This window comes from Pseudophryne corroboree, chromosome 11 (assembly GCF_028390025.1).
Source record: "Pseudophryne corroboree isolate aPseCor3 chromosome 11, aPseCor3.hap2, whole genome shotgun sequence".
Classification (NCBI taxonomy): domain Eukaryota; kingdom Metazoa; phylum Chordata; class Amphibia; order Anura; family Myobatrachidae; genus Pseudophryne; species Pseudophryne corroboree.
Window position 1 is genome coordinate 90216731 of NC_086454.1, and position 14827 is coordinate 90231557.

A 14827-nucleotide genomic window follows, 5' to 3' on the forward strand; every position below is an offset into this window, starting at 1 on the left:
CTCCGTACAGCCAGGAACGCATGAACTTATAGCCGGAAGTTGCCGCTACAACACTCCCAGCCAATATTACATAATTACATACATGAAGGGCGGAAGCGGAAATACGTTGTGCGTTCCACGGAGGTGGAACGCATTTATATTTTTACTTGTTTTATGCTTATACACCTCTGTTTTAAATCGTTTTTGGATGTTATTATACTAGGAAAGCCTTGTGAAACTCTAAGAATAATTTTAACTGTATTTAAAACGTTTGGAAATATGTAATCCACGGTTGCACAGTCTGAGCCTATCACATCATAACATGGGGTTTAAAAAGCCCAGTCATCCCACTCCACTATACACCTTGAGAAAGGCTCCCTTGTGAGCAGAAACGCGTTGGTGTTTTGGGGGACAGACTGCAGCAACCAAGGAATCCGTGGAAGCATCCAGGAAGCCTGGAGCCAGAGGGAATACGGTGCTGCTTTCCCGGGAGGTACCTGTGTACTCTTAAGCGCTTCAGGGTAGCCTTCACTGGTCGCCCCACTCATTCTGGTACGCAGAACTACCCCACTAATGTTGGTGGAGTTTATTTTATGAATTTATTCTATGAATTTTAGCTGCTAAATATAAAAATAAAAAACTGTACTTCACTATATTCCTTTTTCCTGGTTTATTTTGGAGGGACGAAGAGGTTGTCCGTTTGGCTCCTAAGGAAAAAGTGAGAGAATTACAGAACATTCACCAGAAACTAACTGGATATTAAGACTGTGGACTGTTATATACCTCAGAGGGTGCGCACTTTTGCAAATTGGAATTGTATTTTAGACTGTTTAAAGTGGGAGTGACCACTTACGCAAGAGTAGCAGCACTTTTGTGTTGGAGCGCTGGTTTGAAAATCTGTATATTGTCACTTGATATACGGCAGGATCACTGGCCTTATACGGCAGGATCACTGGAATTATATTGCAGGATCACTGGAATTATACGGCAGGATCACTGGAATTATACGGCAGTACAGCTGGACATATACGGCAGTATCAATGGACAAATACGGCAGGATCACTGGACATATACAGCAGTACCACTGGACATATAGGGCAGCACAGGGACACCACCACTGGACTGATGCAGGACAACACAGCACCACTGCAATGGACTGGACTTATACAGCAGCACTGGACATATGGCAGCAGAGGACACCACCACTGTGACTGAACTGATGCAGCACAATACACCACCACTGAACTGATACAGCACAACACAGCACCACTGGACTGGACTTATACAGCAGCACTGGACATATGGCAGCAGAGGACACAACCACTGTGACTGGACAGATGTAGCACAAGACACGGACACTGAGAGGACGGAGACACGTCCTCTCTCTACACTCTCTGATGCCGGAGTGAAAATGGCGGGAACGCGCGGCTCCTTATATGGAATCCGACCCCCGTGAGAATCCGACAGCGGGATGATGACGTTTTGCCTCATTCTGGTTTCCGAGTCAGGCGGGAAAACCTGAGCCTGACTCGGATCCGGACTTGAAGCGTGAAGTTCGTTAGGGTTCGGTTCTCTAAGAACCGAACCCGCTCATCTCTAGTTAAAACCCTTGTAATGTTTGAAGGTTTCTACTATGTCCCCCTTTTCCATTCTCTGCATGATCTTTTAGTCTTTCTTGGTAAGTATTGTAATGCACCATTGCACCATTTTAGTTGCCATTCTTTGTACAGTCTCTAATGTATTTATTAACAGTTTATTATATAGCGCAGCATATTCTGTATTAGTATTCTTCTGGAGATATGGCCTCCAGAACTGAGCAGTTTGTTTCATGTACAGCTTTATAAAGCATAGTTTTGGTATTTTTGGGTGCAGCCAACCAAGAGCCCTAGATGACTTTACCCATACTTCCAAACTGTTCCGAGTTCACCGATGCTCTCCAAACTAGTGGTGAAAACACCTGCAACTCATCTGCTTGGCCATGGATGGGTGCATGGTGGGGAAAGGATGTGGTAAGGAGTAGCCTAGAGCTTATCAAGACACAACAACATCCCCACTGAGACTATAGACCACGCCTTCTGTCTCTGGAAGATATGCCTTACCTGAACGCTAATGCTATAGAGACCGCCCAACTAACATACAGTACTTGTAATGTTTCAATTCATAGCCAAAGCTTTTAAAATTACTCTTGTAGTGTGAACTTTCTTTAGTTGCAATACTCAACACCAGCCATGCTGACAATGAACTCTATGGGGTGTATTCAATAAGTGTCGGAAGCTGCCGTCTTGTCAGAAAGACAGCAGTTTCCGACAGGTTTAGGTAGGAAGGGGCTCTGACCTATTCAATGCTGGCTGTTTTTTCCGCCAAGTGAGGGAATTGACGACTTGTCGGAAAACACATGGATTGTCGGATTAGCCGCGGATCCGACAGGTTTTGGCCCCGGTTCCGACAATGTCAATCCAAGTCGGATGGACATTGTCAGAACTGGGGAGATGAGATGGGGAAGCGGTGACAGGCAGGAGGGGATGTACAATGTGAGGACAGCAGCGTGGACAGGAGAGCGCCGAGCAGCGTGGACGGGTGAGCGCCGAGCAGCGTGGACAGGTGAGCGCCGAGCAGCGTGGATGGGTGAGCGCTGAGCAGCGTGGATGGGTGAGTGCTGAGCTGCGTGGACGGGTGAGCGATGAGCAGCGTGGACGGGAGCAGCGCGGACAGGTGAGTGCCGAGCATTATGGACGGGAGCAGCATGGATTGGTGAGCGTTGAGCAGCGTGAACGGGAACAGCGTGGATGGGTGAACGCTGAGCGACGTGGACGGGAACAGCATGGACAGGTGAGCGCCGAGCAGCGTGGATGGGTGAGTGCCGAGCTGCATGGACGGGTGAGCGATGAGCAGCGTGGACGGGTGAGCGCCGTGCAGTGTGGATGGGAGCAGCGTGGATGAGTGAGTGCCAAGCAGTGTGGACGGGAGCAGCGTGGATGAGTGAGTGCCGAGCAGCGTGGACGGGAGCAGCGTGGACGGGTGAGCGCTGAGCGGCGTGAATGGAACACACTGCTCGGATGAGCGCCGAGCAGTGTGGAACGGAGCAGCGTGGATGGGTGAGCACTGATCAGCGTGGACGGGTGAGGAGAGGAGCTGCAAACAGTGACTGTTGACGGGAACTGCCAAATCCGACAGTCGGATTTGGCCGCTCATTGAAAACTGACCTGTCGGATCCTTTCCGTTAGGATCCGAAAGGTATTGAATATGCCCCAGTGTTGATAGCCCAGGTCTATGTCCATCAAGCTGGCACCGGGTACCATCTGATCACTGTGACACTTCCCAGGCTGGGACAACTGGGCATCGAAAACATGGAAAAGAAACAAAGTTGTCAGTGACAGTTTGTGTTATTTTTGGAGTAGATAAATTTGAACTACTGTATAAGGGATATCTTCAGTGATTGCTTCACTGGGCTCTGGTATTGCACTGTATATCCATGGTGAGTTGGTCTGACTGATCCGTGGGCAGCCGCACCCTGAAAGCTGCTAGTACCGCCTATGCTCACCTGGTCCCTGCTCATTCCCGCTGGGCTCTGGCATCCTGTTCTTATTCACATCTGACGTGGACCTGTATAAGATAAAACATTACCCGTTATTGGTAAATCTAGTAATATAATGCTACACAGACATGTATATTTACACCAGAAAGTTTTCACTTTTACAATGAGCAAAATAGTCACAAGAGTGTTTGGATTCAATGAAAATAAGAATTTACTTACCGATAATTCTATTTCTCGGAGTCCGTAGTGGATGCTGGGGTTCCTGAAAGGACCATGGGGAATAGCGGCTCCGCAGGAGACAGGGCACAAAAGTAAAGCTTTCCGATCAGGTGGTGTGCACTGGCTCCTCCCCCTATGACCCTCCTCCAGACTCCAGTTAGATACTGTGCCCGGACGAGCGTACACAATAAGGGAGGAATTTTGAATCCCGGGTAAGACTCATACCAGCCACACCAATCACACTGTACAACCTGTGATCTGAACCCAGTTAACAGTATGATAACAGGGGAGCCTCTGAAAAGATGGCTCACAATAACACTAACCCGATTTAGTTAGCAATAACTATGTACAAGTATTGCAGATAATCCGCACTTGGGATGGGCGCCCAGCATCCACTACGGACTCCGAGAAATAGAATTATCGGTAAGTAAATTCTTATTTTCTCTATCGTCCTAGTGGATGCTGGGGTTCCTGAAAGGACCATGGGGATTATACCAAAGCTCCCAAACGGGCGGGAGAGTGCGGATGACTCTGCAGCACCGAATGAGAGAACTCCAGGTCCTCTTTTGCCAGGGTATCAAATTTGTAGAATTTTACAAACGTGTTCTCCCCTGACCACGTAGCTGCTCGGCAGAGTTGTAATGCCGAGACCCCTCGGGCAGCCGCCCAAGATGAGCCCACCTTCCTTGTGGAATGGGCATTTACATATTTTTTGCTGTGGCAAGCCTGCCACAGAATGTGCAAGCTGAATTGTACTACAAATCCAACGAGCAATAGTCTGCTTAGAAGCAGGAGCACCCAGCTTGTTGGGTGTACACAGGATAAACAGCAAGTCAGATTTCCTGACTCCAGCCGACCTGGAAACTATATTTTCAAGGCCCTGACAACATCCAGCAACTTGGAGTCCTCCAAGTCCCTAGTAGCCGCAGGTACCACAATAAGCTGGTTCAGGTGAAACGCTGACACCACCTTAGGGAGAAACTGGGGACGAGTCCACAGCTTTGCTCTGTCCGAATGGACAATCAGATATGGCTTTATGAGATAAAGCCGCCAATTCTGACACTCGCCTGGCCGAGGCCAGGACCAACAGCATGGTCACTTTCCATGTGAGATATATCAAATCCACAGATTTGAGTTGTTTAAACCAATGTGATTTTAGGAATCCCAAACTACGTTGAGATCGCCCAGTGCCACTGGAGACATCAAAAGTGGGTTGTATATGCAGTACTCCCTTAACAACTTCTGGACTTCAGGAACTGAAGCCAATTTCTTTCTGGAAGAAAATCGACCGGTCGAAATTTGAACCTTAATGGACCCCAATTTGAGACCCATATACACTCCTGTTTGCAGGAAATGTAGGAATTAACCTAGTTGAAATTCTTCCGTGGAGCCTTCCTGGCCTCACACCATGGAACATATTTTCACCTAAGCGGTGATAATGTTGTGCGGTCACCTCCTACCTGGTTCTGACCAGGGTAGGGATGACCTCTTCCGGAATGCCTTTTTCCCTTAGGATCCGGCGTTCACCCGCCCTGGCGTCAACGCAGCTGCGGTAAGTCATGGAACAGACATGATTCTTGCTGAATCAAGATCCTTTCTAGTATCTCTTGAAGTTCCGGGTACCAAGTTCTTCTTGGCCAAACCGGAGCCACGAGTATAGTTCTTACTCCTCTCCTTCCTATCATTCTCCATACACTGGGTATGAAAGGCAGAGGAGGGAACACATACACCGACTGGTACACCCACGGTGTTACCAGAGCGTCCCAGCTATTGCCTGAGGGTCTCTAGACCTGGCGCTTCATGTGAGACGCCATCATAACCACCTTTGGTCTTTCCCAACGGTTTACAAACATGTGGAAACTTCCAGATGAAATTCCCACTTTTCCGGGTGGAATTCATTCATGCTGAGGAAATCTTCCTAGTTGTCCACTCCCGGAATGAACACTGCTGACAGTGTTATCACATGATCTTTCGCCCAGCGAAGAATCCTTGCTGTCATTGCCCTCCTGCTTCTTGTGCCGCCCCGTCTGTTTACGTGGGCGACTGCCATGATGATGTCCTACTGGATCAGCACCGGTTGACTTTGAAGCAGAGTTCTTCCTAGGCTCAGAGCATCGTACATTGCCCTTAGCTCCAGTATATTCATGTGGAGAGAAATCTCCAGACTTGACCACACTTCCTTGGAAATTTCTTCCCTGTGTGACTGTTCCCCAGCCTCTCAGGCTGGCATCCGTGGTCACCAGAACACAGTCCTGAATGCTGAATGTGCTGTCCTCTAGAAGATGAGCACTCTGCAGCCCCCACAGAAGAGACACCCTTGTCCTTGGAGACAGGGTTATCCGTTGATGCATCTGAAGATGCGATCCGGACCATTCGTCCAGCAAATCCCCCTGAAAAGTTTTTGCGTGAGATCTGCTGAATGGAATCGCTTCGTAAGAAGCCACCATTTTTCCCAGGACTCCTGTGCATTGATGCACTAATACTTGGCCTGGTTTCAGGAGGTTTCTGACTAGGTCGGATAACTCCCTGGCTTTCCCCTCCAGGAGAAATACCTCTTTCTGGACTATGCCCAGAATCATTCCTAGGAACAGCAGACGTATCATCGGAAAACAGCTGCGATTTTTGGAATATTTAGAATCCACTCGTGCTGTCGTAGAACTACTTTAGATAGTTCTTTTCCGACCTCCAACTGTTCTCTGGAAACTTGCCCCTTTCAGGATATCGTCCAAGTAAGGGATAATTAAGATGCCTTTCTTCTTTTAAGAATCATCTTTTCGGCCATTACCTTGGTAAAGGCCCGGGGTGCCGTGGATAATTCAACGGCAGCGTCTGAAACTGATATTGACAGTTCTGTATCACGAACCAGAGGTACCCTTGTTGAGAAGGGCAAATTTGGACATGGAGGTAATCCTTGATGTCCAGGGACACCATATAGTCCCCTTTTTTCCGGTTCTCTATCACTGCTTTGAGTGACTCCATCTTGATTTGAACCTTTTTATGTAAGTGTTCAAAGATTTCAGATTTAGACTATGTCTCACCAAGCCTTCTGGCTTCAGTACCACAATATAGTGTGGAAGACTCATACCCTTTTCCTTTTTGTAGGAGGGGTACTTTGATTATCACCTGCTGGAAATACAGCTTGTGAATTTTTTTCCAATACTGCCTCCCTGTCGGAGGGAGCCGTTGGTAAAGCAGGCTTCAGGAACCTGCGAGGAAAAAATGTCTCGACTCTCCAATCTGTACCCCTGGGATAATACTTGTACGCTCTAGGGGTCAACTTGCGAGTGATCCCACTGCGCGCTGAGACTCTTGAGACTACCCCCCCACTGGTGGAGGGCTTCTTTTCCTGGGAAGGGGCTGCCTGCTGCAGTCTACTTCCCTTTCCTCTATGTCTGGGCAGATATGACTGGCCTTTTGCCCGCTTGCCCACATGGGAACGGAAGGATTGAGGCTGAAAAGACAGTGTCTTTTTCTGCTGAGATGTAACTTGGGGTAAAAAGGTTGGATTTCCCAGCTGTAGCCGTGGCCCCCAGGTCCGATGGACCGACCCCAAATAACTCCTTCCCTTTATACGGCAATACTTCCATGTGCCGTATGGGATCTGTATCACCTGACCACTGTCGTGTCCATGACATCTTCTGGGAGATATGGACAACGCACTTATCTTGATGCCAGAGTGCAAATATCCCTCTGTGCATCTCGCATACAGTATATATATAGAATGCATCCTATTAAATGCTCTATATCAATAAAATATTTTTAGTCAGGGAATTCGACCAAGCCAACCCAGCACTGCATCTCCAGGCTGATGGCGATCGCTGGTCGCAGTATAACCACCGTATGTGTGTATATACTTTTTAGGATATTTTTCCAGCTGCCTATCAGCTGGCTCCTTGAGGGCGGCCGTATCTGGAGACGGTAACGCCACTTGATAAGCGTGTGAGCGCCTTATCCACCCTAAGGGGTGTTTCCCAACGCGCCCTAACTTCTGGCGGGAAAGGGTATAACGCCAATAGTTGCTATCGGGGTAAACCCACGCATCATCACACACTTCATTTTATTTTATCTGATTCAGGAAAAACTACAGGTAGTTTTTTCACTTCCACATAATACCCATCTTTTGTGGTACTTGTAGTATCAGAAATATGTAACACCTCCTTCATTGCCCTTAACGTGTGGCCCTAATGAGGAATACGTTTGTTTATTCACCGTCGACACTGGATTCAGTGTCCGTGTCTGTGTCTGTGTCGACCGACTGAGGTAAATGGGCGTTTTTTTTTTAAAACCCCTGACGGTGTTTCTGAGACGCCTGGACCGGTACTAATTGTTTGTCGGCCGTCTCATGTCGTCAACCGACCTTGCAGCGTGTTGACATTCTCACGTAATTCCCTAAATAAGCCATCCATTCCGGTGTCGACTCCCTAGAGAGTGACATCACCCTTACAGGCAATTTCTCCGCCTCCTCCAACATCGTCCTCATACATGTCGACACACACGTACCGACACACAGCACACACACCTGGAATGCTCTGACAGAGGACAGGACCCACTAGCCCTTTGGAGAGACAGAGGGAGAGTTTGCCAGCACACACCAAAAAAACGCTATAATTACATAGGGACAACCTTATATAAGTGTTTCTCCCTAATAGCATCTTTATATATATATTTATATCGCCAATTAGTGCCCCCCCTCTCTGTTTAAACCCTGTTTCTGTAGTGCAGTGCAGGGGAGAGCCTGGGAGCCTTCTCTCCAGCCTTTCTGTGAGAGAAAATGGCGCTGTGTGCTGAGGAGATAGGCCCCGCCCCTTTTCCGGCGGGCTCGTCTCCCGCTCTTTAGTGAAGTTTGGCAGGGGTTAAATATCTCCATATAGCCTCTGGGGGCTATATGTGAGGTATTTTTAGCCAGTATATAGGTTTACATTTGCCTCCCAGGGCGCCCCCCCCCAGCGCCCTGCACCCTCAGTGACTGCGTGTGAAGTGTGCTGAGAGGAAAATGGCGCACAGCTGCAGTGCTGTGCGCTACCTTTAGAAGACTGCAAGGGTCTTCAGCCGCCGATTCTGGACCTCTTCTTACTTCAGCATCTGCAAGGGGGCCGGCGGCGCGGCTCCGGTGACCATCCAGGCTGTACCTGTGATCGTCCCTCTGGAGCTGATGTCCAGTAGCCAAGAAGCCAATCCATCCTGCACGCAGGTGAGTTCACTTCTTCTCCCCTCTGTCCCTCGTTGCAGTGATCCTGTTGCCAGCAGGACTCACTGTAAAATAAAAAACCTAAGCTAAACTTTCTCTAAGCAGCTCTTTAGGAGAGCCACCTAGAATTGCACCCTTCTCGGCCGGGCACAAAAATCTAACTAGAGTCTGGAGGAGGGTCATAGGGGGAGGAGCCAGTGCACACCACCTGATCGGAAAGCTTTACTTTTGTGCCCTGTCTCCTGCGGAGCCGCTATTCCCCATGGTCCTTTCAGGAACCCCAGCATCCACTAGGACGATAGAGAAATAAAGAAGATGCAGCAAAAATGAGATTTCACATCAGTATAAAGTGCACCACTAAATGGCTGCATTATGCCTCTGGAATCTCCTATAAACATACCTGGCAACAGTTCATATGCTCTTGGTCAGGTCACGAATTTTGGTGACAGAGAGGGGTGTTATCTGGTGGATGTGGGGATGGTTTGGGCAGAATCAGGTATGGTTTGGGGGATCAGAGTGTCACAGGTATACTTTAAAGTAAAGTGACGCCTTGCTTTTGCAATGAGGGGATAAAATGTGTGCACCAGGCCTGCAATAAGCGCAGTTCCTCCTAACAAACACGTACAATGTTACCCCCCTTACAGAACTCGAAAAACAAAAATCCATTGGTGCTGCCAGATGGCAAGTTTTGCTATTTCAAAAGTGACCCAATAAAAGACTGTGGATATTAAAGAGCTACAAGACTGCAAGCCGTTTAGGTAAGGTGATCCACACATTTAGGCTTATTCAGAGGGATAATATAAAGGTATATCTGCAAATTGCGCACTAGATAAAAGACTTCCAGCAAAGAGGTGAATAACAGGGAAAGCACCCAAATCCCCAACAGACAATGGAAACAAGAAAGAATGTTATCCACTCCAATATGCGCTTTCCCTTATAACATGTAAAATGTCATAGGTTCTTCATCAGAAGCTTCTGATGAAGAACATATAAAGTTCAAAACGCGTTAAGCTGCCGATTCTATTGGAAAGGACCATGGGTACACTGGGGACTTCACCTCCAGCTGTGGACTCTGGTTTCCAGGACCTCTTTTCATTTCTGCTGTGCGACCCTACCAGCAGGTTAATGGGGGAGACCGTACCATCAGTCTAAGGGTTACCACGGACGGGTGTGGTATAAAAGATAGATATGTCTTGTTAGACACCATATGTTAGACAGACATTAGGTCGGCAGGGTCAAAAGGTCGACATTAAAAAAGGTAGACAGTACAAAAGGTCGACAGGGTCAAAAGGTTGACATGAAAATTGTCGACATAAAAAAGGTAGACACCATGTTTTTTTGCATTTTTGTGGTTTGTGTGGATAGTTTTGTCATCTGGGAGCCCCAATTGTAGAAAGGCATATCCTCGCGGGGCTCGCTGCGCTCGCCACAAGGTTTATAACCAACTCTATGCCGACATGTATAGAGAAGGTATGAAATAGTCCAAAAACATGTTATATTTAAAAAAAACAACAGTTGTCTATCTTTTTTATGTCGACCATTTTCATGTCGACCTTTTGACCCTGTCGACCCTTTGTACTGTCTACCTTTTTCATGTCGACCTAATGTCTGTCTAACATATGGTGTCTATCTATTGACTGTCTAACTAGACACTGTCTATCTATCAACCGGATACCACCGCGGACACCTCCACCTGCGTGTGGTAGATAGGCCTGATTTTTTATTTTAAATGTGAGTGCAAATTGTTAAGAAAAACTTGACCTATACAGTAGTTGTAGGTATTGCACGATTATGTTCTTCTCCTCTCTCTTTACATTAATACACCACTGAGAAACACAGGGAGAAAAAAGGACTGCAAACAATACTCTGAATGGGAATCTAAAAGTGGAAACTAAACCTACTGAAATTTATTTTGGAACTTCAAACTTTATTATTATTATTATTATTATTATCCTTTATTTATATGGAGCCACAAGGGTTCCGCATCGCCCAATTGCAGAGTACATAAACAAATAATCAAACAGGAAAACAGCAACTTATGGGCCCTACTCACTTGGCGATGTGCCGCCGAGGTGCCCGACGGCCGATACGGCCGACGAGCGACCCGGCGGCGGGGGGGGCAGTGACGGGGGGAGTGAAGTTTCTTCACTCCCCCCGTCACCCGGCTGCATTGAAGTGCAGGCAAATATGGACGAGATCGTCCATATTGGCCTGCATGCACAGCCGACGGGAGACCAGCGATGAACGAGCGCGGGGACGCGCATCGTTCATCGCTTAAGTCTCCACACTGAAAGATATGAACGAGTTCTCGTTCATTTATGAACGAGATCGTTCATATCTTTCAGAATATCGCCAAGTGTGTAGGGCCCATTACAGTTGACGACAATATAGGACAAGTACAGGGTAAATAAACATAGCTACATCAGCAGATGACACTGGAATAAGAATCAGGTGGCAGAAGACTGCTGGATTTGGTGCAGCTGAAGATTATTAAAGTAAGAAAAGGGTAAGCACATGAGGGAAGAGGGCCCTGCTCGTGAGAGCTTACATTCTAAAGGGGAGGGGTAGACAGACAGGGGTGAGACAGATGGGGTACATAGAGAGCGTGGAACAGAGGTTTAGGATGAGATTTGGCTGGGTTTGGTGAAGAAGTGGGTCTTGAGAGCCCGTTTGAAGTTTTGTAGAGAGGTGGAGAGTCTGAGGGGGAGAGGTAGGGAATTCCAGAGAAGTGGTGCAGCACGTGAAAAATCTTGGAGGTAGGAGTGGGAGGAAGTAATCCGTAGGCAGGAGAGTCGGCGAGCATTAGCAGAGCGAAGAGGACGGGTGGGAGTGTAAAGCGAGATAAGATCAGAGATGTAGATGGGAGAGGAGTGGGTGAGGGCTTTGTAAGCAAGTGTGAGAAGCTTGAAATGGATTCTGAAAGGGAAGGGGAGCCAGTGAAGGTCTAGTAAGAGAGGAGAGGTGGACGTAGTGCGTTTGGTGAGGAAAATGAGCCGGGCAGCAGCATTGAGGATAGATTGGAGTGGAGAGAGGTATTTGTCAGGAATGCCAGTCAGGAGGAGATTACAGTAGTCCAGTCTGGAGATGACCAGTGAGTGGATAAGAGTCTTAGTAGCATCCTGGGTCAGAAAGGGTCTGATCCTGGAAATATTTTTTAGATGAAAACGGCAGGTTTGTGAGAGGTGCTGAATGTGTGGTTTGAAGGAGAGGGAGAAGTCAAGGATTACTCCAAGACAGCGCACTTGGGGAGTAGAGGAGATAGTAGTGCCATCAATAGATAATGAGATTGTAGGAGGTGAGGTTATGCGGGAGGGAGGGAAGATGATCAGCTCGGTCTTAGACATGTTAAGTTTAAGAAAGCGCTGTGACATCCAGGAAGAGATAGCAGAGAGACAGTTGGAGATAAGAGTGAGGAGAGGAAAGATAGATTTGAGTGTCATCAGCATAGAGATGATATTGGAAACCAAAAGAACTAATGAGCTTACCTAGTGAGGACGTATAGAGAGAGAAGAGAAGAGGACCAAGGACAGAACCTTGGGGTACCCCTACAGTTAGTGGAAGTGAGGGGGAGGTGGAGTCATGAGAGGAGACAGAGAATGAACAGTCAGAAAGGTAGGACGACAACCAAGAGAGGGCAGTGTCACGCAGACCAATGGAGTGAAGGATTTACAGTAGGAGAGGATGGTCCACAGTGTCAAAAGCAGCAGAGAGATCAAGTAGAATAAGTAGAGAGTAGTGTCCCTTAGATTTAGCAGCATGGAGGTCATTGCATACTTTTGTAAGGGCAGTTTCAGTGGAGTGGAGAGGACGGAAGCCAGACTGGAATGGGTCAAGCAGTGAGTGTGAGGAAAGAAAGGAAGTAAGGCGGTTGTAGACAATACGCTCAAGGAGTTTGGAGGCAAAAGGGAGGAGAGAGATGGGTCTGTAGTTGGAGAGAGTGTTTGGATCAAGGGTAGGTTTTTTAAGAATAGGAGAGATGAGTGCAAACTTTATTGCGAGAGTAAGACTCCATTCTTGTACACTTTAGGGTGTTTTGGTGTTTTTACCATGCACTTGTCATTTTACATGTCATTCAGAGGAATGTTATGCAAGAAAATGATTGGAGAGCTATTGCATGGAGACAAAAGAACAGTAATCTAGAAAAGCCACTTATACACTCTCTCATTATTATATCTTATGCAATATACAGTCCTCCTCCCCTCCAATGACTGCCCAGCCCAGTCTCATCCTCCATGCACACTCCTGTCCCATTTCCCTCTGTCACTATCATCCTAGACCCGTATATTGGGGGTCATTCTGAGTTGATCGCCAGCTGCATTCGTTCGCTGTGCAGCGATGAGACAAAAAATCGGCACTTCTGCGCATGCGTATGCTGCGCAATGCACACGCGCGACGTCCTATTACAATGAACAATGTAGTTTCACACATGGTCTAGCGAAGCTTTTCAGTCGCACTGCTGGCCGCAGAGTGATTGATATGAAGTGGGCGTTTCTGGGTGTCAACTGACCGTTTTCAGGGAGTGTTGAAAAAAATGCAGGCGTGCCAGGAAAAACGCAGGAGTGGCTGGGCGAACGCAGGGCGTGTTTGTGACGTCAAAACAGGAACTGAACAGTCTGAAGTGATCGCAAGCGCTGAGTAGGTTTTGAGCTACTCTAAAACTGCACAAAAAACTTTGCAGCCGCTCTGCGATCCTTTCGTTCGCACTTCTGCTAAGCTAAAATACACACCCAGTGGGAGGCGGCATAGCGTTTGCACGGCTGCTAAAAACAGCTAGCGAGCGATCAACTCGGAATTACCACCATTACCCATATATTGCCCATGCTGCGTGTAATGCCAACAATGGCAGGATGATGATCCATGCGCAGGTGGAATTGCGGGAAAGTCAGAATCAGGTCCAGTATCTGCAATTTTACTCTAAACATGTAACTGATCTATGCTGTAAGTTCCAGGAAGAAAACTTAAATGCAAAATTAGAAACAACAAAAACGTCTGTGAAGAATTTACCTAATTCCACATTTGGTTTCACAGTTTCCCAATGTTTCTTCTGCAGAATATGGCAAAAAATATTCTACATATACACTGCGTGGCTTAACCTGGGAGCATTAAAAATGTTTTTGTTTTGTTCATATGTTTGTAAATCCAGTCATAAGGACACAGAGACATGTGAGTTCACTGCTGTGCTGTTTTATTCCATCACCAACTCCAGGCACACTGCACACTGGACCACCCACTTCACAGCATCCCCCTGGTCCCAGGGACCATCACTGAAGATTCAGGCTTACACATATTAGTAAGGGAGTGCCTACAAATATTAAGCATTCTAATACACTAACATCACATCCTCTTTTCTTCAAAGATAAGCTCTGTACGCTTCAATGCAACAATTAACAACGTCATATTAAGAACATCATCTAACACGTTTCAATGAGTCTCTCAGGTCTGCGTATTTCCCTTTTGGGTCTTTCATACACAGTCTGTGTTTCATCTACCATGTTGGCCCTTTCTAGAATCGTGGTTTGTTCACCATTATGAGGATCATCATACATGTCAGATGAAGGGTATTCTTCAGTCATGTTGGCTTCATTATGGTTAGGTTGAGATCTTAAATCCACCCGATTTCTTCTTACTTCCGTTCCACGCTCTGTACGTATAGTATAAGATCTTGGTGCTACTTGTGCTTGCGCAATACCTTTCTGCACCCAAATACCTTTCTGGTGATCTCTGAGACGGACTTGGTCACCCGATTTTAGATCAGATAAGCTTTTTGTTCGCCTGTCATGGAACAGTTTCTGTTTCGCTTATTGACGTTCCTTACCCAGTCTGACCAACGCTGAGTTATGTGTATTAAGCAGTTCATCATGTATCGGGAGATTTGCTCTAATCCTCCTTCCCATCAGCATTTGTGC

General features: G+C 47.1%; 1 protein-coding gene across 4 annotated transcripts in view; it reads right to left on the minus strand.

Annotated features, from left to right (window-relative positions):
- The window catches only part of KIAA1549L (KIAA1549 like), a 477170-nt gene that overhangs the window by 23413 nt on the left and 438930 nt on the right, over positions 1–14827 (minus strand). For all 4 annotated transcript variants that reach the window (XM_063944516.1, XM_063944515.1, XM_063944513.1 and 1 more), the window contains one exon: positions 3521–3582. In XM_063944516.1, coding sequence (XP_063800586.1) covers positions 3521–3582 — 62 coding nt within the window. The remainder of the gene's footprint in view (positions 1–3520; positions 3583–14827) is intronic.